This window comes from Aulonocara sp. 'chitande type north' Nkhata Bay, linkage group LG18, assembly GCF_057382095.1.
Source record: "Aulonocara sp. 'chitande type north' Nkhata Bay isolate Kocher_YH1m ecotype deep benthic linkage group LG18, A_spYH_male_GT1.1, whole genome shotgun sequence".
Taxonomy (NCBI): domain Eukaryota; kingdom Metazoa; phylum Chordata; class Actinopteri; order Cichliformes; family Cichlidae; genus Aulonocara; species Aulonocara sp. 'chitande type north' Nkhata Bay.
The window spans coordinates 19,395,212-19,422,679 of record NC_141361.1 but is presented as its reverse complement, the minus strand read 5'-3'; the positions used below and the strand labels follow the sequence as shown (position 1 = coordinate 19,422,679).

Below are 27,468 nucleotides of genomic sequence, written 5' to 3'. Positions count from 1 at the left end.
TGAACATGTGTGTGCCCTGCCTCTCTCTTTTTTTTTTTTTACGGCCAAACCTACTTCCTGGTGGATGAGGCAGCTCCTCAGTGTTGTCGAGGCTAAAGGGAAGGTGGAGGCGGCTGTAGACGGTGTGCAGAAGCGATACAGCAGTTTTTTATCCCAGTACACTTTATTAGTAGTATTTTGTATTTTTATTTTTTAAGGTGTTGCGCGTTTGCAGGAAAAAAAACCCCAAAACAAAACATGGGAAGCACGGTGATGGAGTCCAGCAAGGGGAGCTCAAAGAAAATACCAAAGAAGAGGAGAAGTCTGCGGATTAACATGCCAGTAAGTCGGTGAAGTATCAAATAATTTGGCTTCTTACTGAGACTCTATGGTGGGGTGGGTGGGGTAAAAGGCTGTAACTTTGAGTGGGCTTTAGCCGATTTCGGTGCATCGCAGTCTGCGAGCGCACGCGACGCATAAGAGCGTGCGTGACTGACAGTTGTCTCTGAGTCAGGACTTGGTTAATCTGTCCTAATGGCATGTAAACGCTCCCTATAAACACTCAAAAACGTGTTTTGCCTCTTTGCATTGAGCATGTGCAGCAGTTCTACCTTTATTGTGATTGTAGCCACCTCCCATGTTAGGGCTGCAACTATTGTTTACATATCATGTTTACAAAAATTTGTTATTATGCCAATAATAATTGTGGGGAAAGAAAAATCCCAACACAGAGTCCCTGGTGAGATCCTGTTTTTCTAATGCAAACCCAACATTATTCGGTCTACTCTGGCACAAAAACAGGCGATGACACTGCTGATCTAATACGGCCCTGATTTACAGTTTTCTCTGTTTATTAAACTGGGTAATAACTATTTGCAATTGTGTAATCATTTTCTGCACAAGCTCCACAAAGCCTAGTTGTTATTGCGGGAGGCTTTATAGCTTTATTGTACCTCATGTTTCAAAAACAATTTGGTCACTCTGTCCTGACAACTGCTTCTCTCCTGGTAGCATTTGTTTTTGCATGGATCCACTATCAGATCCAGTGTGCTGCATAATTTGCTCGAGAATAACAAATGGACAAGTGCAAAATTTCAGCTTTATAGGCTGGAAAAACCTTCCCAGTGTGGCGTAAACCTTATGAATGCAGCTCTGTTTCTGTGGTTAATGCTCAAGTGTTAGATGTTGGAGCTTTCCATCGCTATGTGAACTTCCCCATTCTAAAAAAAATCATGGTGGAAAGTCTATTACAGCTGCATAAAAAATAAAATAACAGTACAGCTCTGCAAACTCGCCTAGTTACGTCTGTGCAGTTAAAACTGCCTTTCTGCAGCAACATGCATGGCATCATCGGCCTGAAGTGTAATGTCAAAACCAGCCCACAGTATGGGGAAGAAGAGTTTTGCCTTTCATTGTCCTGCAGAAGTTTCCGCAGTGGCAACACATGTTTACCTTCTTTTTGAATGTCAGGCTAAGAGTCAAAAGCAGGTGGGGTTAACCTATTTTCACGTAAAAGCGGACAAAAGGACATAAAGTGTCAGTTTTATGTTTCTGTTGTGTTTCCGGGTGAAGTTTGCTTTATCCCTGATGCTCAGATCTCTCTTCATGTGCAGGATTTCGGGGCGTTTAATGCCCCTCAAGTGGAGACGAGTGGCTCAACCAAAAGCGGAGCCCACACGGTACATTTTGAAAGATTTTTGTGAAATGATTCATTCACCTGCCAACTGTTCTTTTTGTTTTCCTGAGCTTGCTTTTCTTGCCACGCATCTATCTGCTCATTAAATGTGAATTTGCAAGAGCAAAATATTAGACAAGGTCATCCTCTCCAATTCTGCCAACCCGCACTGGCTTACAGTAACATTACTCCCACAGTGTCCAGGCATAGCACCAGCACATACAGGAAATTGATTTTTCTAAAAGAAAGCAGTCTCTTCCTACTGTCTCCTCCAGTTGATTTGAATAGGAACCAACTAACCATCCACTGTTACCTCATATCAGCCAAGATGCATATTATCTCAGTAATATTTGCGTGGTGCAGGTAAAAACCTGCATCGCCTTGTGTTTTGTAGGAGCAGATCTGTATCCACGCTAAACCCTGATAGCTGGTTCACTTGCCTTAACAGGCTCTTGCACAATGAAAGGGTGAGATTTGTTGGCAAACAACAAAGATGGGTGTGTGCTCTCCGATAGTTAGGGGATTGGTTTGAATAAAAATGTGTTTGTGGAGCAGGACCAGCCCTTAGCGTACGGCAAAACGGAGCTTCTTCTTGATTTCTTCTTCTTTTTGAGTTCTAGTATTAATATCAGACATCTTTTTTATGTCCCATTAGACCCCAGTGTTTATTTTCTTTTTCTCTCCACAACATGCAGTTTATCTGTTTCGGTGGGAGTAATTATTCTCCACAGACTGTTACTGCAACACCCCTGTTGCATTTAACTGTTTTCAGTAATAACAGCCCCTGAGCCGGAGATCCCTGCATAATCAAAAGCTTCACTGTATGGCGAGCCCACAAACGGTTAAAAGATTTGTTGTTGGCACATCCAGAGCAGGCAGCCGTCAGCGGTGGGAGGAGGCCCTCTCTGTCTCCAGCTAGATTGGCTGCCATCTCTCGTGTTTTGTTTTGGTATGGGCACAGCAAAGAGAGAAGGATTTCTCCATCTGTTTACACGATATCGACCTTGCAAAGGCACACTCATAAACACAGAAGGCCCAACTGAAAAATATTGTTACCGCAGTTTTAAGTAAGAGGAGTGCTGATCGTCTGATAGTGGATGTTATGGTGTCCTTACTGATTTGTCATATCACGTGGCGCTCCTCCGAACTGCATACCATGGCAACATAACAGAAAGACAGGTTTTGCACGATAAGGCACAGTTCTTTGTAGAAAAACAAATATCTATGCGCTCATGCATCACTTGTTTTTTTTCCCTGGTTGTTAGAATGTGTACTGATCAGTATTTTTAGTCTTTATAGTGTCTTTTACCACAACTGTAGTGTGATTGCACATGTGCCTTATTGCAGCTTGCATATGAAACTTCTCATACTGCTCTTTAGGAGACACCATTAACTGTCACAAAGCGACCAACTATACAAAACTTGTTTTGTTTTTTTTTTTTAAAAAGGAGAAGTGACCAAAGAAGTGCAATCAGCAGCTGTCATTTCACAATAAATCTCTTCACTACTTTTGCTTTTTTCAGTACAGCCCCTTGCTTTGCACTGCACTTGCTGTCTCTCATAACAGTGGCTACACGCTTAAACGTAAACCATGCAATTGCAAATGTGCATAAATAAATAAATCTGCTTTCTTATTATCTCTCAGGGAGAGCGACTCATTCGTTCAGCCAGCCCCATCAAAGGAGGTTCTGCCAAGAGCCCGGACGTCACCACACTGCCTCTGTGTCCCCAGTCTGCTCCAGTTCAATCAAAGCCAAATTCAAGTTCCCCCAAAAGTATCTTCCCTTATCCCTCCCATCAGAACTCCCCTAAGTCCCCTCGTCGACTGAGCTTCAGCGGTATCTTCCGGTCGTCCGGTTCTCCCTCTTCGAGCATCAAACTCTTTTCCAGAACCAGGAGAGGTAAGTAGAAATGCAAACACTGCACTGCCTGCAACCTGCTTGTTGCACTGCAGTGTTCATGAATCCATTGTTGGAATCTTTGTTTTAATAGTTTTAAGAATGCATGGAAGAAACTTGTGCAAATATTTGAAGTCCTCTTTTAAAGCAGAGTTCTAAGAGGAAGACGCTTGTAAAGGAAGTAAGACACAATAGATGAAACTGTCATTTCAAAGATTATTTGGTTTTCCTGCTGTACGTACATGAGGTAAAACCCCCCACACAGGAACCAAGGCGTCTGCATTTTCAGTTCATCAGTTCAGATATCAGATATCTGACAATGTCGGTTCACCTCAGGACAAAGTTCAATCAGGTGAGGTGCAGAGAACAATATTTATTTTGTCACACCAGAGAACGGCACACAAAACGGTGCGCTCCTTTTGATACCCGACTGGTTTCAGAGAACCTTTAATTCTCACAATTGCAGATCTAGTCTCTCTCCTATAGATAAATAAGAAATAAACCAAAATAACAAGAAATTTAAAAAGAAAAACACCTGTATAAATTAGACACTCATTCACCGAACCACTCCCACTACCCCTCCCTGTATCTCCTTTTATCAGCTTCCATATTTTGTAGCAATAAGGAAGTGGAGTTTTTGGTTTTCTCTGAGTAGAAAGAGAAAAAGTAACTTCTTTGTTTTGTGCCGCTCTGCAGCCAACAAGGTCACAAGTCTTGTCAGACAGATGGCCGTCGCTTGAGTGCAGACAGACATTCTTCATAATCTCCTCTCAGATGTTAACAACTTTCTCTAGGAAAAGGAAATGGTTGGCTTTGTTTATTATCAGAATTAAGTTATCATCTCTCGCCCCCCCCCCACCAGCATTAAGCCGTGCAGGCAGTTTGTTATTAGGTTTCAAGCTCGGCATCCTTGGAGTTTGGAGTCCAGCCACAGTACGCGCATTAAAAAACTCACGAGCTGCATAATGGTAATACTGGTATGCACAAATTAGTAGAAATGAGACTGGGCAGAACAAGGTCTCATTTTATGAAGACCAGATTTAACTGGCACGTCTTTAGCTCTTGTGTCTCCATTTTTTTTGGTAGTTGGTCATTACATAAATTTAAAAAAAAAACAAAAAAACCCACCCTGCCTACATGGAAACAGCCCTGTTGGAAGCAAACATCAAACAGCTAAAAGGATGAGTCATTGATTTTTTGGCTTGTGCAAGTACCCTTTCTTCTCTGTTTCCTCGCAAAGGGTCAGTTTGGCAGAGCTGCTGGAATAGCTCTGTTAGAGCCCAGACTGTAAAAGCCAGTGTGCTCCGTTTCCTCTGGAGATTGTTATGGATAGTAACGGGGACCAAAACACACCCCAACTGCTCCATCCCTCCCATCCCAGTTGCTGGTGATTAGTAGTGTAAGATGTGGTCTGAGGCAAAACACGCTTCCTGCTCACTAATGATGTGGCTTTAGATTATTGGTGACTAATAGCGACAGAGTATTTATAACTAAATATAAAGTCACTGAGTGGGCACTTGATCTGTTCACTTTTTTTTTGGAGTCAGATGTTTTTGTAGTAACCCCAGTTTTGCCACAAGGGTGCACTGAAGGCCTAGTTTGTCTTGATTTGACTTTCAAACTAGTTCTAATGAACCTTTGTAGTCACCTCTTTTATTAACATATTTGCAAGGAAACGAGTATTTTTGCAGACGTTTGTGTGGTCTCGATCATTTACATATATCATTCATCAGGATGCAGGTTTTCATGTTTAGGTGCACTTGCTGCAAATATGACTAGAATGCTTCCTCTTTCCCCGCTGGTCTAAATATGTGTTTTCACGTCGCCTGGACATTGTCAGTCTCTCGCTGCTCAAGGCAAGTGTAGCGCTTTCATAGCCTTATCTGGAAGTGACCAGACTCTCAGGAGCTCCTCACACAGCCATGCAGAGGTTTTTTTTTTCCACCCCTCTCACTCTCTCTGTTGCTACTGTGGGCTGCTTGTTGTCGGTAAATAAAGGAAGTAGGGAGTTTCTAAATTCATAAAATGCAGGCCTTACAAGGGCACAATGACTTTATAAAGTCACAGATGAGATCAAAGGACTTTAAGTGCTTTATGGCTTTCACACTTAACTAGCTTCAAACTGGCTTGAAATGAGTGATTTTCTCTCGGTTTCTCAGTGGAATGACAGCTTTAGTGGCTTTATTCAGTGACTGTTAGGTGATAATCACTGATATCTGAAATTCATATCAGCCATTGACCCACTGAGCAGATTGGAACACTTGCATAACATGTTAATTGAGATCTGTGCTGGGCATGCTTCAGCTAATGTGGGCAGCAAAGAGGCGGCCATCTGTTAAGGGTAGGAGAGGGTATTGAATGGAAGCTTTCTGATCAGCTGACAGAAGATGGGATGTCCCCCTGCTGTCATCTGATGGGGGCAGGCCTCAGCAATCTTAAATGTCAGGCACCCGAAAATTACAACTGCCTCCACAAATGCCAGTGGTGCGTATCCTCCAGCTCTTTGGTGATGTCGAACTGCAGATTTAGAAGAATTTTAAATGAAGGAGACGTTTATGCAAGGGAACCTTGAGGTTGCGTTATCCCCACTCTCTGTTACATTGTGTTAAGACGGAGTGAAACAGATGTTCCTGTGCTGAATTTACTCTGCGAGCAGAGGGAGGGCAGTGGCAGACAGGAGGCGGGGAGATGTGCAGCTTGAGCCAATCGGTGGGGTTTCCTTTCCAGACTGGCCTCCTTTTACAGGCTGCTGACACCAGTGCTATATTAAAGTAACATCACCCACAGCTGCACCTGACAAGTCACAGCACTGACACTCCTGAGAGCAGGGGGAAATGCGCTGAAGTCTGGCCACACTTGCAATTTGCATCACTCGCAAATGGGAACATTTCTTTGCTGAGGCTCGGTGGAATTCACAGCTTTTCTACTCTCTTCTATCGAGTGTTAGACCTGCTTGCTGCTGGCTCTGTGGTTTGTAGAGTAGCTTGTACTCAGCACCCGCTGTGATTGTCTGTTTCTGTTCAGAACTAGAGAGGTACCTCCAAAAAAACAAATGCAATGTGGAACTTGACAGAACAGCTGAGGTTTGTTTTTCTCGCATAGTTATATTTTTTACCCTCTCACTGAAGGCATCCAGCTTCCAGAGGACCAACTCCTCCCTAAAAGACACCTTCAAACACAGGCGGCTGGATTTTTTTTTTTTTTTTTTTTTTAACCTTTACGATTTTGTTTATCTAGCAAATGGAGTGACTCTTACCTGGGGCAGTTTATGGGGCTCTTTTTGTGATGCGGATGGTCATGGTCAAATTTAGCTTAGAGCCCACCACCCACTGTGTTCCATGAAGAGGTTTGGCAGCTTGAGGAGAAGCAAGAAACGGAAGGAGCAAGATGGGCTAGGCGGGAGGCATCAGTCCGAGGCGTCCTACCTGTCTGGTAATGTGTAGAAAGACATTCAAAACAATTTCCTCTAACATTTAATTTGCTTATTATTTAGTAATTTAAAGTCAGAAAATAGTGAAAAAGAACCATTAGGATTTTTGCTGGCCAACAGCCCAAAACCCAAACCCATAACCTCATAAATGAGATACTGCAGTAAAGAGCGCTCCTGTGTATAAATATGGCTATCAGCAGGGTGATGTGATATGAAAGTAGTAGTTTAACCTCATTGTCAGGCTAAAATGGTAAATCAGTGCTGGACAAACAGAGCTGTGCTCATTACCTCAGAATATTGGCTCCTGGGTAGCTTTGCCCTAAAATGTTGTATAAATTCCTTTTTCATGGATTTTGTCCATGCTATCAACTTACAACTTTAAATGCATGAATAAATGTCTCAATAAATATACTTAACATTGACCGTTCAGGTTATTCTCGTCATAGCAAATTATATTAAATAAGAGCAGCTTTCTTTTTTTCTTAGTCTATATATGTATGTGTGGTTATTAAGTGTAATTTCATGTGGCCATTAGAGCTTCTTTTAGTGGCTGGTTTCATGGCTGATCTCTGGTTTCACAAAAGCATACCATGCATTCGTGCTAAATAACTGGACACAGGTCAGTGGTGCTAAAGTTATGCAGGAGGGTCTGACGTGGAGTCAGTACTTAGTGATCGCTTGGCTAAATTCATATACATGCACGTACTGCATTGTGCTTGATTCACACTGTCTGTCTTTGCTAATTTAGCGATTAAGGTGTGTGTTTTAGTTGTTTCATGTCTTAAAGGAGACCCATTATACTCATGTCCAGTTCCATGAACTCTACTAAAGTATGTCTGCAAAACGTAGTGTTTAAAACGTGTCTTATTTCCCTTTAGCTAGCAATGTGAAGTCTCTCGGTTTCATTCACTACCTATGTTCATCTTCCCTTTAAACCAGCTTGGTTCTCATTGGCTACACTGCAAAACAGAAGATTACATCAGCAGGTCGGTGGGTCTTTTGTGCTCACTGCCAAAATCTGTGTACAGATTAAAGAGGAGAAAAAACTTTAAATAATAAGGAAGTCTGCTTTAAGATGAAAATGCAAAAGTTATATGTATTTATTTTATTGTGATCCTGTCATTATGTCATAACGAAGCAATTTATAGGCACTCAGCCTGATGTAGCATCGCTTCATTGTCCTTATTTCTGTCCCATTTCCAAAGGGAGTTCAGAGTAGCTGCTCCATTTGGAGTGTTTCATTAAAATAGTCAGGAAGTATTTCAGCTTAAAGCTTAAGCAGAGATAATCAGAACACACCGAGCTGAATCGTTTAACACATCTCCTTACATGTGGGTGAATCATTTACATTTATGTACATCATTCAGGTTTTCACGATTGAACGCAAGCCGTGGAAAACGAGAAGTAATAGAGATGCCAAACGAAAATACCAGATCACCATTGGAGATGTAATGCAGTTTTTGTGATGTGTTTAGTTCGTGTTAGTAAAGCACTGAGGGTCATTTTTGTGGTGTTCAAGTGGCGCTTTATCGCAAACTTCACAGCTCCTGATTTAGAGCCAGTCTGACCTCGGCTGAGTAGACGAGAGGAGCAGAGTCCTCTGTCGTAATGACTCATGTCCATATGTGGCTGTATGAAGTTCACTGTGGGCACTGTGGGCCTCAGCCTGACCCATAGGTCCTTTGACGCCGAGCATCTACACTGCGTAAACCATGTCGCTTATATTAGTCACCGCACCCTTAAGGAGGTAGACACCTGCGTGTAAAAATTCTTGTCAGAGCCAATTAGATACCAGTTTGCTACTCGGTAATGCTGTGTACATGAGTTTCTACTGTCAGTAGTACACTTGAGATTTTGCTAACCTATCGAAGACCCCAATTGTCAAATTCTTCTTGTTCCTAGAAAATTATTTAAACCCTCATGGGTGATTGGTGTCATGACTGCAAATCCCTACCATCTCTACAAGCTACACCTTATACTTTTACTTGTCTAAAGGCTGCAGAGCCATGTTGTTTTTTTGGAATAAAACTGTTCTTCAAGAACTGAACTCTCTATCAGTTAGTCTGATAACTGAGTTGACAGGCTGACAAGAGGTTAAAAATCAGAAAATAGTGAAAAATGTCATCGGGATTTTATAAATCACAAGAATATGGCTTTGCATTTCTCTTTTTCGTCTGACTTGCAAACCCAAAACTGTTAAATTTATTATGATATAAAACAAACAAAGAGCATATTCGCATAATTCAGATGCTGGAACGAAATCCTGTTTGGTATTTGTGCTTGAAAATACACTAATCAACAAATTAGGGTGTTACTGTGATAAGGAATTGGCACTTTCATTATCAGGTTAAAGAGAGATGATAAATTACTGCTGCTTTTATCTCCCTGCACACATAGATTTTCACTTTTAGATGTAATAATAATAAAAAAAACCTGTTAGATGGACTGCTTGCAGCAAGGCATCCATTTCCTGTTTCCTGGGTTTGGGCTAGCTGCCCCTTATTAACTGGGCTAAAGAGAAGGCTCCCAACCCCGCTGTTATCTGCTCCTGTGGAATGTGCCACAACAGCGTGGCTAAAATAAGAAGGCTACACAGCGGAAGCAGGGCACATCAGAGAGGCCACGCCAACTAAATGTCAAGAGATAGTGTGGAGTGCGCTTGGACAGGCCGAGCAAAAATGTTTGCTTGAAACACTGAGCCTCCTTTAAGAAAAGATATCTTATAACTTGAGTTAATCATTACCAGTATTAGTTTTTGATTATGAGGCATGTAATTACTGTTTTTTTTGTTTTGTTTTTTTAACAGGTAAAGTAACAAATCCACACCGACGCCAATACACAGACTTTAAAGCTGACTCATTTGGAAATACAGCTTACTAAGTTTACAGTGGTCATGCTTTATTTCCTAGGAATATTTAAATATAAATACTGACTAATGCTGATGCTTGCTTGAGACCGACTGTCAGTAATAACCGTTCTGGATGTCCCGTGCTGTAGGCCTTGTAATCTGAACCGTTTGCTCCACATCATGCATGTCACTCATTGTCTGGCCTCAGAAATATGTCACTGGGATGAGGCCAGTGCAGCGTGAGTGTCGCATGTCACCCTGCGTAAGATCGTGGGCGCCTGATGTGAAAAGCGTGTGTGGTGGCTGTCATGTGACACACACCTACAATCTGACACTTCACCGGGAGGAGCTGCATCACGGACAGCTGACTCTCACAGTGGAGTTATGTTTAATGTGGCTGCTTATGTTGTAATCGGCGTGGTTATGCTCGAGGGACACAAAGAACAAAAGAAAGACCTTCTTTTCTCCAGTTACACTCCTGACACTTTATTAGGTACATCACGCAAATACTAAGCTGGCCCTCTTTTTTTTTTTTTTGTCTTCAAAACTAATCCAAGAAAATATTTTGGTTCATATTAACGTGATAGCGCCACCGAGTTGGTCCTGTCATTCCACCGCATCCCGAAGGTGCTTCATCAGATTGAGATCTGGTGACTGTGGAGGCCGTTTGAGTACAGTGAACTCATTGTCATGTTCAAGAAAACAGTTTAAGATGATCTGAGCTTCGTGACATGGTGCGTTATCCTGATAGAAGCAGTCTTCAGAAGATGGGTACACTATAGCTGTAAAGGGATGACCATAGACCTGCTGTTTTCAGCAGTCAGCAGCTGTCAGGTCTCTGCAGTCATGTTGAAGAACATGTCACAGGTTTAATTACAGTTTAGATTCGGTGGTTATAGAGACACAGCCACTTAATTAATGAACTTGAATATACCTCATGAAAGTCTATGACTTATGAGTCAGTATCATTTATATTTAAAGTGTGGCGTAAACATAGGAGTAAAGAAAATTACATTTTCAGTGTACGTGAACAAAAATCGTATTAAAATAGCATTAAATAGCTTTCAAATCCATTTTTATTCTACTTCTGCTTGTGTTTTAATCTGATTAGTTTCAGACATTCACATTTAATTATAACGACATGCATCAAATTCAGCGTTAATGAGTTTCCAATCCAAAGATGAGTAACAGGAGCTCAGCTTTTGGACTCAGGATTCAAGCCTGATTCCCTCTCAGCACAGCAGACCTGGAGTGTGTCTGACTTAAAGTGAGGACGGGGAAATGTTAACACCAAATACCAAGACACTAACCAGGCTGAGTTTCAGATGGACTAACAAAAACAAAAGACTTTATGCACCCGCACAGGTGTTTCCACTTCTTGCTAATTAGACTTCAGCTAGACTGTAATTACATCCCACACAGTCCCGAGAGGACGTCTAACACGACGGAAGAAGTGAAACCCACAAACACCACCGTGGGCTTTTGTTTGTTTGTAAATGGATAATTCAGGCATTTCTATCTTAGTACCATCCATTTTCTTCTAATTCAGGGACTTGGGATGGGATCTGCAGCCCATCTCAGCAATCAGAGGTGGGGTACACCCTGGACAGGTTGTACACACGGACATACCCCACTAAGTGCATATCTTTGGACTGTGGGTGAAGACAAAGAATGTACAAACTCCACACAGATGATGGATTTGAACCCAGGACCTTCCTATTATGAGGCAACAGTGCTAACCATACAATTTAAATGTTTTATGGTTATAATATTTACAATGATGAATAGTGTTTTCTTTTTTTCCCCCACTGTGACCCACATTAGATCAACTGGTATTTAAATTGTGCTTTTCTAGTCTTAGTGACCACTCAAAGTGCTTTAGGCTACCAGTCATATTAAACCATATATTCATACTTTCAGCGCTTCAGCTTCCTTGCATCCATGGCCTATATAGAGTCTTTGGCCTGTGGGAAGAAGCTTGATTATTTGGAGGACGTGTATGCACAGGGAGAACATGGAGACTACTGCTCCACCATGCCACCCAGCGGGTGCAGAAACTCTTTTAAGCTTTTCTAGTTCAGTTACTCTTTATTTGATGTCATTGCTGCTTTTCAGGCATAAACTTGAAGATTTGCAGTTGAATCAGTGTCATATTTTTCTTTAATCTTCAACATGCTCCCACTTGTCTATTAAAGCTTGAATATGTTGCTAATTTCATGACTGAAGTCGATTTTACAGCTGTCTTTGAAATGTTGATTTTCTAGTGCTGTGTATCCCTGTGTAAAAAAAACAGGGCCACTAAAGCTTTATCTCAGTATCTGTGTTATTTCTCAGCTCATGGAAATCTCCTAGTTCAGATCGCTTTTGCTCCTCCGTTTATTGCCTATGACAGCGTTGACGGCATCTGCAGCAGCCACCACTGTAGCACCTCCTTCTCCAGCAGCAATGCTTATCATAGACGTCAATCAGCGCTGCGTCTCGGTGTTGCTGAAAGTGCGGTATGGATTGACATCCAGAGAAACAAGAGATAAGCTGAGATATCTATTTTGGACTCTGTATCTCTCTTCAGCCTCTGGACTCTCTACACCACCCCACACCCCAACCCAGGCATCCAGCCAACCAGTGTTCACCCAGGAGGCCCAGCAGAGCGGCCCCAGCCCTGAACGCCCGGAGCAAAGCTCTCGCTCTCGTTCCCTTTCCACACCTCCGGACACAGGACAGCGCCTCAGCCTCCCTTCTGCTAAACCCCCAATCCCTTCATCGAGCCCCGTGCCACCTTATTCTACCTCACAACAAGTGAGTCAAAAAAGATAAAAAATCTATTTTAAGAATTTATCTTTGACCCAGGGCAATTCAGCCAATGCCTGTGAGCTTTAACTCTTAAAAGAGTGGAAGTTAGAGTGAGTCTTTCAGATGGTTTGCTGCACATTCCTGCACCAAAATAAACAAAACATAAGCCAGACTTCATGTACAGCATCTCAAAACTCCAGATACAGATCAATGATGCTATAACTATGCAAGGTGGAAGTTTTTGGAGAGAGCGCTACAAGTTCACAGGCATTGACTGAACTGTCTCAGGGATCAGGAATTAACTGCATGAAATATGTGTGTTTAGGTCAACAACAAGGCTACTGAGCCATATCCTCCTTCCTTGCAGGTAAACTAATTTTTGCACCGGTTCAGTGTTGGCAACAAAAAAAGACTCCATGGGAAGCTGATAACTATTTTTTTCCCTTTGTGCCTGAATAACAGTGGCTTGCATGTCTCCCATCTATGAGTCATGTGCTTTGTTTACTCAGAGTCATGAGTTTATCTGCAAAGTGGTGTACAGAAGGCAGAGATGCAAATCCTTTTAATTCAGGTTCGCTTTTCCTCAAGCCTTGCTCTTGCGTCAGCAGGACTTTGTTTGTACCATAAGCTCTGAGCTGCTCTAGCTGCAGAGGAGAGGGTGTAAACATTGTCTTGACATAACTCAAACAGCTTTCAGTGTCAGCTAAGCCGCTGCATAATTGACTGTAACCGGAAAAACAGCTGAGAACAAGTTCAGTCTTTGTCACAAGACTTTTCACTGAAGGTTTATTTGGATTCTGACAGCCTGTGTCTGGATTTTATACCAGATTTCTTTGAGCTAGAGAGGAATTACTCCATCGCTCACTGTGCTGCTTTAATGAATAATTATCCGAAGACCCGTCTACTTTGAGTGATTGTGGATTCTGTGGAACGATGGTAAATCAATATTTCATCACCAGTGTTGTATACGGTTGGTATTAACACCCAGGGACACACGATTGTGGTTGGAGGGCGATGAGCCGGTGCGGGTCAGCTCCTCTGCACTTCCTCTGTCATACCTTAAGGGAGACTTGGAAAATAAACTGAAGTTGTTGCAGTTTACATTTTGGCCAGAAGTGATTAAATTCATAGATCCGCGCTTGTCTGCTTCTCCGTAGTTCTCCTTTATCCCAAAAGCGGTGCCTACTGCGATGCCGCAACCAGAGATTTATGAAAGTGCAGGGGTAGTTCTTTTTTTTTTTTTTTTTTTTTGGACAAGAGAAGCGCTGTGTCACCGTTGCAGGGCAACACCAGGGGGGAAGGGGGTGGGGGCTGTTGAACATCCACGAGTAGGCATGCGGATGCTCTCCCGTTGTGCTGCAATGGCTTCTTGTGAATATGTGCTTGCAAATTAGGAGCCAGGGGAAATCGGGTATCAACAAGCGCACTTTGAGTATGCAAATATCTCAGCATGACACAGCATATTTTCGGCTGGCTACTGCACTGTGCTGTCAGGGAGAGGGAGTCAGCACAATCTGCATGCCATATTCTCGGGCTCCTACTACAAGGACCCCAAAGAGTTGCTTTAGTTCAGCCATGTGTCTCGTTATGTCTGAAGAAATTATCTCTGTGGATGTGACAAAGGAATCCCCAGCTTCTTGCTGCTAAGCAACACAAGGGATTTCCTTATATGGCGAAGCACCCAGGTTGCGCTGCACGGAGGGGTGTGTCCTGAGCGCACGGTGCTTCCTGCTTTCTATCTGTACCCCCGCCGACTCCCCCCCACACTCTTCGTGCCAGCGACTGTTATTGTGGTGAGTTTAGCAGATTGAGGTTTAACAATGAATTGAGCCGATTCGTTGCAGCTGGATTACTGCTCACGCGTCTGTGCAGTGGCTGTATGAGCAGCGTTGGTTTCCTCCGCTGCAGCAAATGGATCAGGACTGTTCCACTGCGAGTTTTTAAGGGGGTGTGTGCGTGTGTGAGAAGTCTAATATTGTGCCGCTAAAGTTGTACCTCCTCTGCGCGAGGGTTCTTATCGCGTTACCTGCGTATATTTAGCGGACCTGTTGTAGGTTTACGTAATCGGTACAGCGACAGGATCGCACGTTGCGGTTTAGTAGTTTTGGTTGTTTTGCGCACCGCGTTCGGTGCGATCACAGTCTCCTGGGGCCGCTGGGGAAAAAGTCGGCGTCGCTGCTGCGCTCTCACAATTTACAGCAAAGTTTTTGTGTGTGTGCTGTGGGGACTTGCTGCGCTCTTCACGGCGAACTTGTGCCTTTGCTCTCTCCTAGGTCTACAGTTTATTCGAAGGCATGCTGGAGAAACTTGATCTAGACGATGATGGTAAGTTACCAATTGCAATATTTGCTGATCTAGTGCTCACCTTTTCCTGTGTGTGTGTGTTTGTGCGCGTGTGTTTGTGCGCGTGTGCGCGCTATCTTCACCTCAATCAGTCCTGGCTCGGTATAATGAGGGTGAAGATGATCAAGACGTGTTGCCAGATTCAGGTGAATGTACCACGTTTAAAAAAAAAAAAAAAAAAAAAAAAAAAAAAACTCCCCCCCCGTTCGCAGTGCGCTGTGTGCGGCGCGTGTGTAGACCTGTTCACAGAGGGCCAGCTATTCATCCGAATTGTGTCACTACCACCCTGCTGATTGCCCCCACAGACTGCTTTCTACCGGTGTGCTCTCAAAACGCGTGTGTGTGTTTGCGTTATTTGCCTCCCGTCTCCTTGTCGTCACTGTTTTAAATGCTGAGTGTTGCGGCAGGGTTGACGAATCAATGCGCATACATTTGCCCAAGAGACCATATTATAACCAATACAGACTGCTGGGTGCCAATGTATTGGGGTAATCAAAGGAGACACACACACACACACACACACTCTTCACAGCATGTAGGGGAGGGTTTTAATTGGTGTGCTAACTATGTCATCTCCTTGAAATATAAAACGAATATTTATCGAAATGTTAATGAAAGCTCCTAAACCAACTTAAAATAAAATAAAGACATTTAAATTGACCTTAAGCAACTGAAATAATTTCCACGATTTTACACGATGCATTAAATCACTTATGAGCTTTTACTTGAACCTATCTGTGAATTTTCTGTCACGGCAACATGTTGCAAGGATGTTATCTCCTGCAGTACTTTCCTGTCCATGTTTTCCCACTGTTTGTGTACTTCTATGTTTAAAGCGTAATTATCTCTAAGATGGAGCACTAAAGTGGCTGTAAGTGGTTCAGTCCCGTAATGGTTAGTGTGTGTGGTGTTGTTTCCAAGCTCTCGTTTTATACTCCCTGTGAGATTTCCCCCTTCCTCTGTACGGAAATTAAAATATTACTTCTGTAGTTATCTTCTAAATATTTACTATTAGCTGACAGTGCTGGAGGAGGTTTTAAAACCGTTAGCTCTAAAACCCAATGAAAGCACCTCATTACAAATAAAATCATATCACTGGCAAATTGTGATTAAAAATTTTAAAAAAAATTGTTCTGCAGAAAAAGTTCCCCGTGAGTGTTATATGGATATTTTAAATACTGTAGATTAATTTGAACACAAAGTAACTTATAGTCTGTAGAATCACATGTTTGTAATGTAGCTGTACTGTAGGACCACAAATCTTGAAATAACTGGTTCAGAAACACAGACATGCCTCCTGGTATTGAGTTCAGAGTCTGAAGACTCTCCCAAGTGACGTAGGACAAAATAAAGGATGCACTCTGAACAGGTCAGCAGTCTGTTGCAGAGTACATTAAATATATATTTTTTTAAAAATGAAGGTGATGTCTTAGCTAAATATCTGGTTAAACTTTATTTGGTCCCCCCCCCAACTGATATTATACTGAAGGTGGTGGTGGTATCTGCACCACCAGACATTGTAAGAGCTGACGTTTGGTCTCCATTATCAGGACTTTCTTTAATAAGGTGCTAAATGAGTTATTAAAGACTATTTTACATAACACTTTGACCTCCTCTAGATTACACATGTTGACCCTGTTGGTTAGTAAGAGAAAACTTGTATTACGCTGATGAATCAGAGAAACCGTTTACTTGGGGTTGCTAGCTCTGTTTCTACACAAAATACAGCACCCTATGCAGAGCCAGCTTGCCTGAGATTTATCCACAATGTGCAAGTGCAGACAACTAGAAGCAGCTGTTGGTCTCCGAGCTTGACAAGCTCAGTCCATTTTTAACAGGACACGAAATAACTATGAAATCTAGACGCAACAGTTTTCAGTGAAACCAGATGTAAGCGGAGTTGCGCCTGTTTCCAGAGACAATTGTGGCCACAAGATGGCGCTAATGTAAAGGATGGATGTAAACTGGCACGTGAGCAGCTTTATGACAGAATGTTGTATTGATATGAAAGGAGAGATTGCTTTCACTTTACTATGTTTTAAATGATGCCAATTTTTAGATTTTACTAAACGAGCACAGCTTGCTTTGCTTTTTTGATAGAATGACACTGGTCTGGAAGTGTTTTCACACTGGTTTTATTTATTTTTTGTTTTGTTTCGCAGCTGCTGAACCCGAGAGTGATATTTACATGCGCTTTATGAAATCCCACAAGTGCTATGACATCGTCCCCACAAGCTCCAAGTTGGTTGTGTTTGACACAGCACTCCAAGTAAGCACAATAATATGCTCTGTCCTTTTGACTGCAGACAAAGCTGTTATGACTTTTTGTTGTTGTTGTTGTTGTTGTTGTTGTTTGGTTTAAAAACCGAAGCAGGCACTCAGGCTAAGTTAATGTTCAATAAACTAAGCTGAAGTATTTTACCTTTCAGCAGTTTCTGTGAAGTGGCTGATCAAACTGTCATAAAGCTGTTAAACACTAATCCTCGAAAGTCTTTGATGCGTAGATCTTTAACTACTAAATGCACTAAGGCAATGGGTTAATAATCCTTATCTAAAACCAAGGAAAACTAATGTCATTGAGAGGTACACTACACAAGAGATTTTGAGTACTGTTCTACTTAACATGACAATAAGACTGCAATTCAGGATTAATTTTCATGTATCTAATCTAGTCTGTGAAATACTTGGATAGCTCTTCATGTCATATTAAAATGTTGTGGTTTTGACAAAAAACACTACAAGACCTAAAAGAAAACCTATACACTTCATTAGGTACACCTGTTCAACGATTAATGCAAATATCTAATCACTCAATCATATGCCAGCATCTCAGTGCGTTTAGGTATATAGACATGATCAAGGTGACCTGTTGAAGTTATGCATCAGAAAGGGGAAGACGGATGACTTTAATGACTCTGAAGGTGACATGGTGGTTGGTGACAGATGAACTGGTCTGAGTATTTCAGAAGCTGATCTCCTGGAATTTTCCCACACAACCGTCTCTAGAGTTTAGAGAGACTGGTCTGGAAAAAAATAAAATATCCAATGAGAAGCAGTTCTCTGGGTCAAAATGGCTTATTCATGTCAGGTCAGAGGAAAATGGGCAGACTGCTTTAAGCTGATAGAGAAGGTAACAAAAATAACCACTCGCTACGTAAAATGTAAGAAAAGCATCTCTGAGCACCACGGGTTGAACCTTGAAGCAGAATGCCACACCAGGTGCCTGTTGGATAAGAACAGAGGCTAAAATGTGTGTGGGATCACCAAAACTGGACAGTAGATGGGAAAAATGTTGTCTGGTCTGATGAGCCTTATTTTCTGCTGCAAAATTACAATTCTAGTATCAAAGTGTGGCGTAAACAAGATGAAGTTCAGGCTGCTGTGGTGTAATGGTCTGGAGACATTTTCTTGGCACACTTTAAGCCCCTCAGTAACAATTGAGTGCTTAAACAACACAGAGTACCTGATTATTATTGCTGACCATGTCCATCTTTATGGTCATCTTTATGACCACAGTGTACCATCTTCTATTACCTGCTTCCAGCATCATGTCACAAAACTCAAATTATCTCAAAACTTGTATCTTGAACTTGATTGTTCAAGAAACGCGTTCACTGCATTCAAGTAGCCTCTACAGTCACCATATTTCAGTCAAGCCGAGCACCTTTGAGATGTGGTGGAACAGGAGATTTACATCGTAGATGTGCAGCTGACAAAATTACTGGGCAATGTTTCCAGCAGATCCAACCCAGTACTATGAAGGTGTAACTAATAAAATAGCCGGTAAAGGTGTATCGGTTTATGATAGGCGTTAACTCCTAAGAGTTCACAGAATAATAAACAGAACAGTCACCACCTGCAATCAATTCAACGTTTCTTTGGCAGGTTAAGAAAGCCTTTTTTGCCCTGGTAGCCAACGGTGTGCGGGCTGCTCCACTATGGGACACAGAGAAGCAAAGCTTTGTGGGTAAGAAACTTGACAAATACCCCTTTCTTATTGTTCACTAAATAAAATACAGTTTATTGAAGGACCTGCTATTTTTATTTGGTTTTTTTTTTTTTTTTTTTTTTGACATTTAAAAAGCTTCCCCATCAAAGATGCAGTCAATTGTGGTCTGTATTCGACTTTTACACATTTTACCGTGTGAGTATAAGTTCAAGAGTTTAAGTTCTTGTAATAGAGTTGTATAATAAGCTATAAAATGCAGAAGAAATCCTGTATTAAGAATTTAGATGAGAAAAAGAAAATGAGAAAAACATCTCTGTAAACTTCTGTCACTACAGTGGTGTCAAAAGGCAGAGCAGAGGTGAATTGGATTTGCTGTGCTTTACTGAAACGACTTGTGATGAATAATGAATGCAGAGTCAGTGTGAGAATAAAGCTGTGGTGTGCTGTTTAGACCACGCCCTTATAAGCGCTGTCTCTACCCAGCTGCACGCAGGCTTGGCTCTGTGTTGTTATTCATTATTTCAATGTGATTTTTTTTTAATGCCTGTTTTCATTGCAGGAATGCTGACAATCACAGATTTCATCATCATACTACACAGATACTATAAGTCACCGATGGTAGGTGCAGGTCACAGCTAAGGCGTGTGAGATTTACCCCTCGTTCCACCAAGACGTACAGTTTTCTTTTGGTTCTCTTTCAGGTGCAAATTTATGAACTAGAGGAACATAAGCTCGAGACGTGGAGAGGTAAGTGCTTGTTCTCCTGTGGTGCATGGATATTGTAAGGGTTTCTTTCATTTTTACCAAAAAAAAGAAAAGTGTGAAATGACACGCTGATAATAAAGTAATTTTGATCACCTCTGTAAAAGCAGATTTGCTTTTACTGGTCTGGAGCATTCAGGTGTGTGTTAAAACAGTGCTACATTGGCCCATTGGCAAAATGTCCCCAAGGTCAGACTGCACAGTGCTCAGAGAAACTGCCAAAAACCAGGCACTCAGACTCGGGTTTTTGAGAACTCTGCGAGCCTCGAGTAGCATGTTAAAGTTCATCACGGTACAATTAGAAAATGACTGAACACTTATTACTTGTTTGGAAGGGTTGCCAGAAGTCACGCATGAAGGCCAGCGGTCCAATAGCTAAAGCTGGGTCATGCAACAGGAAGTGTTCCCAAACACAGCCGCAAATCTGCAACAGAATGTCTGAAAAAGTGCAAGAATAAAGGTGTTGCAATGATTCAAAGTCCAGCCCTCATCCTTATTGAAGTGCTGTGGCAGTTAAAAGAGCTACGAGTACCCACAAACGTCAATTAACTCAAACCGACGTTATAAAAAGAAAGTGCTCCAAAATTCCTCCCCAACAATGTGAGAGACTGATAAAGCCATAGAGAAAATAATTACTTCAAGTTGTTAAGGCTAAAGGCGGTTCCACAAGCTGGTGAATTATGGGGTGTATTGCATAAAATCCTGTGAAAGGTGTTTTTTCATTTGACTGTATGAAAAACACTGAGCAAATAATTAAATTCTTGTTTGTTTTTTCTTTTAAATATATGGATGCATATATTGTCTGTGTAGAAGTGATTGTAAGCCACCATTGTTTTGTTTCCTGCCTTGCAGAGGTTTACCTTCAAGCAACATTCAAACCTCTGGTGAACATATCACCAGATGCAAGGTATGTTTTCAGAAGGAATAAAATGTGTAATGTCTCGTTACGTATTTGTGAGTGAGAGGATTTTTTATTTTTTATTTTTTTGCAACTAACGTCTGCTGTGCTTGCAGCCTATTTGACGCCGTCTACACTCTCATCAAAAACAAAATTCACCGGCTGCCTGTCATCGACCCCGTTACAGGGAATGCACTTTATATTCTCACACACAAGAGGATCCTCAAGTTCCTCCAGCTCTTTGTGAGTCCAACCCATCAGCTTGCATTAGCATGCATAAGATCAACGTGGTTTATTGATTTTTTTTTAAATTTATATAGGTACAAATGTGTATTATGAACTTTAGATGGGCTTTTAAACTACATACATGATTCAATAAGAAACAAACCTTTTTTTTTTCTTTTTTTAAATTTGTTTTAAGCATGAAAAAATCAGAACAACATATAGAGCAATACAGGGCACAAACTGATTAAGATTATGCAGGCTGGAGACCTTCAAGGTGCTTTCTCTAGTCTTCTCTCACTTTCACTTAATTGGCTCCCCCTAGTGGTCAACTTTTTAAAAGGAAGAAATTGGATGAATTGTTTTGACGTCTTCCTGCCTCTTCACTACGAGTGTTTGTGTGCCTCAGATGTGTGAGATGCCAAAGCCAGCTTTTATGAAACAGACTCTTGGCGAGCTGGGCATCGGAACATACCACGACATTGCTTTCATCCACCCAGACACACCCATCATCAAAGCACTCAACATCTTTGTGGAGCGGCGAGTGTCTGCTTTGCCTGTGGTGGATGACTCCGGTGAGACCACAAACTTCAATACTGGCATCGTGTACCTTTTTATCAACGCAACCTAATCAACTTTATACTGATTAGATTTTTTTTTTGTTCCTTTTCTTACAGGCAAAGTTGTGGATATTTACTCCAAGTTTGATGTGATTGTAAGTTTAAACATACCGCATTTTTTGCTTTATCACATACTTGGGGCATACTGTTGTTTGGTTGTTTGTTGATTGTGTTGTTGTGTGTAGAACTTGGCTGCTGAGAAGACGTACAACAATCTGGACATTTCAGTGACCCAGGCTCTGAAACATCGCTCTCAGTACTTCGAAGGAGTTATGAAGTGCCATAAAATGGAAACGATGGAGACCATTGTGGACAGAATAGTCAAAGCTGAAGTAAGACACAGAGACGCTGGATTCAGTTCCTCAGGCGTAGCCCCACTGCTGATTTCCAGCTCACCTGTAACTGTGCGTTATTGCTCCAGGTGCATCGGTTGGTGGTGGTGGATGAGCGCTCCAGTATCGAGGGCATCGTTTCCCTGTCAGACATCCTTCAGGCGCTGGTGCTCAGTCCTGCAGGTATAGATGCTCAGCATTGCTAGCGTCAACTCCCCCTCTGCCCTGGACCTTGAGCTCTCTCTCCCCACCTGCCCTCTAACCCTGCCAGAGGTAGGAAACATGCCTGTTTGGCTTGCAGCTGACTATCACCTGTAGCTGGCTATGAAGAGGCATGGTGGCCATTTGTCCGGTGTCCTGTTTGTCCTGCTGGCTGCAGCATTGTGCAGCAGTGTTGTGTGGATTTTTGTGTTTGGACAGAATGCATAGATGAAAAAACTTGCAGCCGGTTCTTGAGTAAAATTAAAAGTAAATGAGAGTTTGGTGGTTTTCAGTATACAGTGGCTTTTGTTTAGAAACAAGGAATAATGTGTAAGTAGGATAAAGGGAACCTCTGTTAACAAGGATGAGTCCACGTTAGTATCGCACTGGAATTCATTGTACACGTGCGGTACTTCAGTTTTGCAAAGGGCTTTCCACTGCGGTCCAAATGTTTGCTCCCTCCAGACACTTTAATGAACTATGTATGCTCTGCTTTGCTGATGTTTGGCTTGTTTGGCCTGCAGCAAGCTCTACATTTAGTATTGATGTGCTTGAAAGAAACTAACATGCTTGCACAGTTATTATTTAATTTTTTGTGTGTGGTTTGTTCAGATTATAACCCCATCAGATAAGAGATGGTGCAAAGTACTTGAAAGAAAACGCAGCACACAGGCCTTTGTCACCTCATGAATTCTGTTTTTTAACCCAGCTCTTATTGACGTCTCTCAAGCCGTTTCGGGTTCTTCCTGAGTCTAAACAAAGTCTAGCGGGGCAGTTGTGGAGAGTTTTAAGGAGAATAAAAAAATGTTGTTTTGATAAAACAGGAAGTTCAGTTGGCGGGATGTTGTAACAGCAGGCAGACTTGTGCTCACACACCTGCTTTTATTGACCTTGGTGTGTAACTGCAGTTACACAGAAATGGTTGTTAAAATTCCAGTCATTGGTGTCGAGCCTAATTCCAAAAATCAAAAAGAATATAAGGATCAAATTAAAGTTTAAACTCTGCTCCTGTCTCTACTGCAATATTTATATTTACTTTCCCTGTTAATTCATAACTTGTGCTCCCCCCCCCCCCCCCCCCTTTCTCCCCCTTCTTTCTTCTGCTCCCCAGATACCTGTAAGGAGGAGAACGCGACTGAATAAGATGTGGATGTATCAGCTTAAGTGGAGATGTGGTGGGAGTAATTAAATTGAAACATTAAGGTAGGGAGTGTAAGGCTGAGTGGAGCCAGGCTGAAGGTCCCAGATACCCCTGAAACCAATGCACTAATAAAGGCTTGGAACCCAAAGAGCTAGACTGCTGAGTGAAGTGGACTTCTGCACTGAAGATTGGATTTTCTTTTCTTTCTCTCCTGAATTTCTTCTTTGTTTGTTTTGTTTTGTTTTTTTTAACACTGATCAGATATGCATATGTTAAGGGTGTAGACACTGATCAGCTGCAACATTAGAACCACTGATGGGCGGAGTAAATATTGAGTCCAGTGTGTTCTAATTGTGTTTTGGGTTCTGACATTTATGAGGTACATAACATTCCTTGCTTGATGATTCTGCTAAAACAAGACTGATTAGACTCTAAATTAGAAGAAACGAGAATAGGTCATAGAAAAAGTGTTTGAACGTTTTTAAAAATCTGAGTTTTCTGCATGTTATTGCAGAAAACTCGGGGGGAAAAAAAGTGCCAAAGATGCTCATGAGTTGTGTACAGATGCCTCAGATTAGTGGAAAGGGGCTATAGCCATCCACCAACCACCTGAACCAGCCCATCTCTGACACCCAAGGCAAAAATTCTCAGGAACACTTCAGTAAACTGCTTCCAAACTTCCCAGATCCCAATCTAATCAGTCATCCCTGGGGAGCACAGGTATGACCTGATCCACCAGGGGTTTGCCCTCATTGTATGATACCAGATAGAACAGGACACCCAAGGGTCCTGTCTCCATTCTCAATACACTACAGCAGGTTTGGTGGTGTGACGGAGACCTGCCAACAGTATTGGGACGGTGGTTCTTATGTTGTGGCTGATTCTTGTTAACACAGATAAACTCCATTACGGTCTCTTTCTGGGGAAAGTTTGGAAACGTCAACACGGGTTCTGGTGGGTTTGGGATTCAGCGTTTCGGGTTGTGTAGTTACAATCATGCTGCTGTCATCACAAGTTTAAGTCATGTAGGAAGGCGAGCGTTAACTGGTAGCAAAACCACACGTCACCTGCAATGTGGCCACTTGACGCCATTAATTGCCAGTGCCAATACAGACCTACTCAATGCCCAATATTTATTTGTGCCTTTATTTTCTTCTCTCCACAGAAATGTATGTTGTAAAATGGGTGCAATGATGAGTATGAATGTGTAATATCGAAGCAGAGTGCAAATTGTACTTGCTTCTTCAAAGGTGTGCATTAACTTGGTTGGTTTGGGGGCGGCATAAATTTAAAACTGTGCCAGAAGCGTCAAGAAGTTCTGTTAAATCTTATTCTTGAAAGAAAATCCTAAATCATGCTGGCGCTGTTACGCAGTGCTCAGAGGGAGGATGCACGCTTCTGTCAGCCAGGAGTGCTTTAAGTCACGAGTGATCAATAAGAGTTAAGTATGGGTTTTTATAATGGTAACACCTGGTTCGGGAAAAAGCCTTTTTTAAATATTTGAAAAGGCCCTTTTTCTCCCCTCCTTCCCATTTATTTTCAGTAGTTTTGAATCTTCAAATCAGTCTGGTTATCTCAGCTGTAGCCCGACAGGACTCATCTCCATCTTCGAGTGTAAATAGGATCGTTTTGGGGAAATGTGTCACAGAAAGCTTTATTTTTATGAACACTGACGTGTTTGAAGAGAGACTGCAGGTTTCATGTTATTTTTGTAAATACATTGTGGCAATATGTGTAGGTCAGAGAAACTTTGTAACGGATCAACATGTACTGTAAATGTGCAAGCATGAGAAACTACACTTCAGCAGTATGAATGTTGTTTTTTTTTCTTTTTTTTTCTTTTACTTTTTCTATTTTTCTGGCTGCAGAAAAATAAAGAGACACTGAATGTACTGTAAGCCATGTTTTTCTTTTTTTGAGGGGGGTGGGGGTTTTCATGCATGTTAGGGGTAAAAAGTAAGATCAAACTTACTAGGCTCCACGACGTGAACTCTCACAAGACTTATTGATCCTGGAGCGGTCGATATTGAAGCTCAACTCAGCTGTATTTTTATAGCATTTTTCATGCGCACATTTCTAGTGCTTCCTCTAGAAAATTTAATAATGCAAAAAATGTAAGCTTAAAAATGCTAACATCAAAATGAGACAGCGGTAAGTAAATAAATACAAACTTTCAGCACCAAAAAATGGTAAAATGTTAAAAATGCACCAATAAAACCGGATTTTAAAAAATGTATTTAGTAGGCTTTGAATGTAATTACAGGAACTGAAGAAATACAGTTCAGTGTGAAAAATAAGTTGGACAAAAGTAATAAAATGGTGTAAAAATGCTTTTCATTAAATAGTTTGAGTCCTTGCATTCTGATTTTAAAAAAGAAAAAAAAAGAAAAAGATTTTAATTATGTGTGTATTTAAATATATTTAGATTAGCAGTAAAACTTGCCCCTGAGAAAATGTGTGCGCTCCGATTTGGACACAGGCCTTTGGCACTATGCAAACACATGATCACCTGACCTCTCACACATTTCACAATAGACCGATGTTAGCTCTCAAAAACACTGTTGCAATAGTGTCCCAATTTTAACACCCACACCCCTCCAGTGAACCTAAACCCTGAAGTGCAGCATTCAAAGTTGGTGTGCTACACATGAGGACGATGCACTCGCCGGCCACCTTGGATTGCTTGGACCCCCTTTTTTGCCTTTATATGGCACAGATTCGACACAGTGCTGAAAAACATTCCTGTGAGACTTTGGTCAATACTGATATTATGACTGCATTCTCCGTGAAACCTAAAGATGATTGTGTTGGGGGAAAATCCTAGAAGATCAGCAGTTTCTGAAAGCAGCCCAACTGGCTCCCAACAAAGATGCCAAGCTCAAAGTCGCTGAAATCATCTTTCTTCCTCATTCTGATGCTCGGTTTGAACTTCAGCAGGGCTTTTTGATCACATCTACATGAATAAATGCATTGAGGTACTCTACTGTGTGTAGCGTTTACTTACTTGTACACTTTAAAGAAATAAGTAGTTAATAATATCAGTGTCTTGTTTCCTCCTTAAATGAGATTTAGATTCCTGTCTCAGATTATTTTTCCTCTTCTTCAGCAAATGTTTCACTGACCACAAACAGCTGAACTTCCCCAGTGCTGGAAGCTGTTGAGGTTCCAGCACTGGGGCCTTTTCTCTTTGTGGCACGCTGCCCTGAGGATATTTTAGAGCAGGGATAGGCAGCCATATGTGCCAGAGTGTGGCCGGAAAAGGATGACTCGTTTTAAAACACAATTTTAACACCCCAGCAGGTGGTGGTCCTCCCTGTATATGTGACCCACTTGGTAAAATCAGCTGCCATTTTTGTTGTAGATGAAGAAACTGTCTGCAGACACACATGTCACAAACCCACCGTTGCCTGTGTTGGAAGCTAGTTGAACATATGTGCTGCAGCCACAAGGTGACACTGTAGTACAAATCTCTGGCAGCACGAGGCTTCACGTCGTATTTCCACAGTTGATCCCATCCTGGTATGAACAGGACCTCCTCTGCCTCATTCAATATTTACATTCCAATAACAGATTAATGATTTCCACACTGTCTATTTTTATATATTTATTTTATTTATTTTTTTACCTCTTTTGAGGAAGTGGCTTGATTTCAGCAGGAAGTTTTAATGGTTGCCTCTAAATGAGGCAAAGGTATCATGTGTGGATCTGATGGACTTCCAAATGAAGGGTAAAGCTGGACCAGACTTAATCCAGACAATCTGCTTTGATCTCCCAATCTCCCCTGTGATATCCAGCTCTAGGAAAGCCTCCTTTACACCTTGTAGCCCTAAAGCAGAAGAGGCACAAGGGCTTCACCATCCTCCCCCTCCTCTTCTCACTGCCCATCTTTCTCCCCTTCTTTACACACACACACACACACACACATATTCACCATCCACACCCACACTGGACTCTCTTTTGAAAGTCTAGGACTTGATTTAAAATTCCTCTTCAGAGCATGTCATGCATTTTATATGCATGGCGAGTGGGAAAGAGAGAGGAGGGATTGTGGGGGTTTGTGAGGAGGGAGGTTCGGGGGATGATGGGGTGGGTGGGGGCATCCAACCCAAATGAACTTCCCTCCGCTGTTGCTTTCCTCAGGGATATATCTGTACACACCACCATCACCGCTCTCTTTTGCTCCTCGCCCCTCATTTTCTCGCGCCCACTCAACTCTTTCAACATTAGTTTTACTGCATAATGCTTTTCACAAATTCCACCGAACAGCCCGGGCGCCATAGCCTTTGAAGACAAGTGTGATCAGAACAGAGGCAGGGGGTGTACAAAAACCTGGCCGCAGGGCATTTGGGGTTTTTGCACTCGTGTTTAGCGGCGTATGGA

General features: G+C 41.9%; 1 protein-coding gene across 3 annotated transcripts; it reads left to right on the top strand.

Annotated features, from left to right (window-relative positions):
• Positions 1-24,981, top strand: LOC147308393 (5'-AMP-activated protein kinase subunit gamma-1-like). 3 transcript variants are annotated; one of them, XR_015126228.1, is made up of 16 exons: positions 1-321; positions 1,593-1,658; positions 3,300-3,555; positions 12,400-12,626; positions 14,894-14,945; positions 17,126-17,232; positions 18,849-18,930; positions 19,472-19,530; positions 19,614-19,659; positions 20,527-20,581; positions 20,689-20,815; positions 21,204-21,369; positions 21,472-21,509; positions 21,600-21,746; positions 21,836-22,019; positions 23,059-24,981. XR_015126228.1 is itself a non-coding variant. In XM_086273278.1 (16 exons), exons 1-16 carry the CDS (start codon positions 238-240, stop codon positions 23,088-23,090), a joined length of 1,638 nt encoding a protein of 545 aa, XP_086129404.1. In that variant the 5' UTR covers positions 2-237; the 3' UTR covers positions 23,091-24,981. The 3 variants fall into 3 exon arrangements, 2 of the variants coding, with proteins under 2 accessions (XP_086129404.1, XP_086129405.1); XM_086273278.1 differs by having other exon boundaries at positions 2-321; positions 21,836-21,929; XM_086273279.1 differs by lacking the exons at positions 1-321; positions 1,593-1,658; positions 3,300-3,555 and adding an exon at positions 6,329-6,984 and having other exon boundaries at positions 21,836-21,929.
• The last annotated feature ends 2,487 nt before the right edge of the window (positions 24,982-27,468 follow it).

Bases quoted from the DNA above. Each gene is read 5' to 3' on its own strand.
- LOC147308393 (XM_086273278.1), top strand. From the start codon at position 238: ATGGGAAGCACGGTGATGGAGTCCAGCAAGGGGAGCTCAAAGAAAATA. The intron at 14,946-17,125 runs GTAAGTTACCAA...TTTGTTTCGCAG, and splicing joins ACTTGATCTAGACGATGATG to CTGCTGAACCCGAGAGTGAT. The intron at 21,930-23,058 runs GTATAGATGCTC...TCTGCTCCCCAG, and splicing joins GCTGGTGCTCAGTCCTGCAG to ATACCTGTAAGGAGGAGAAC.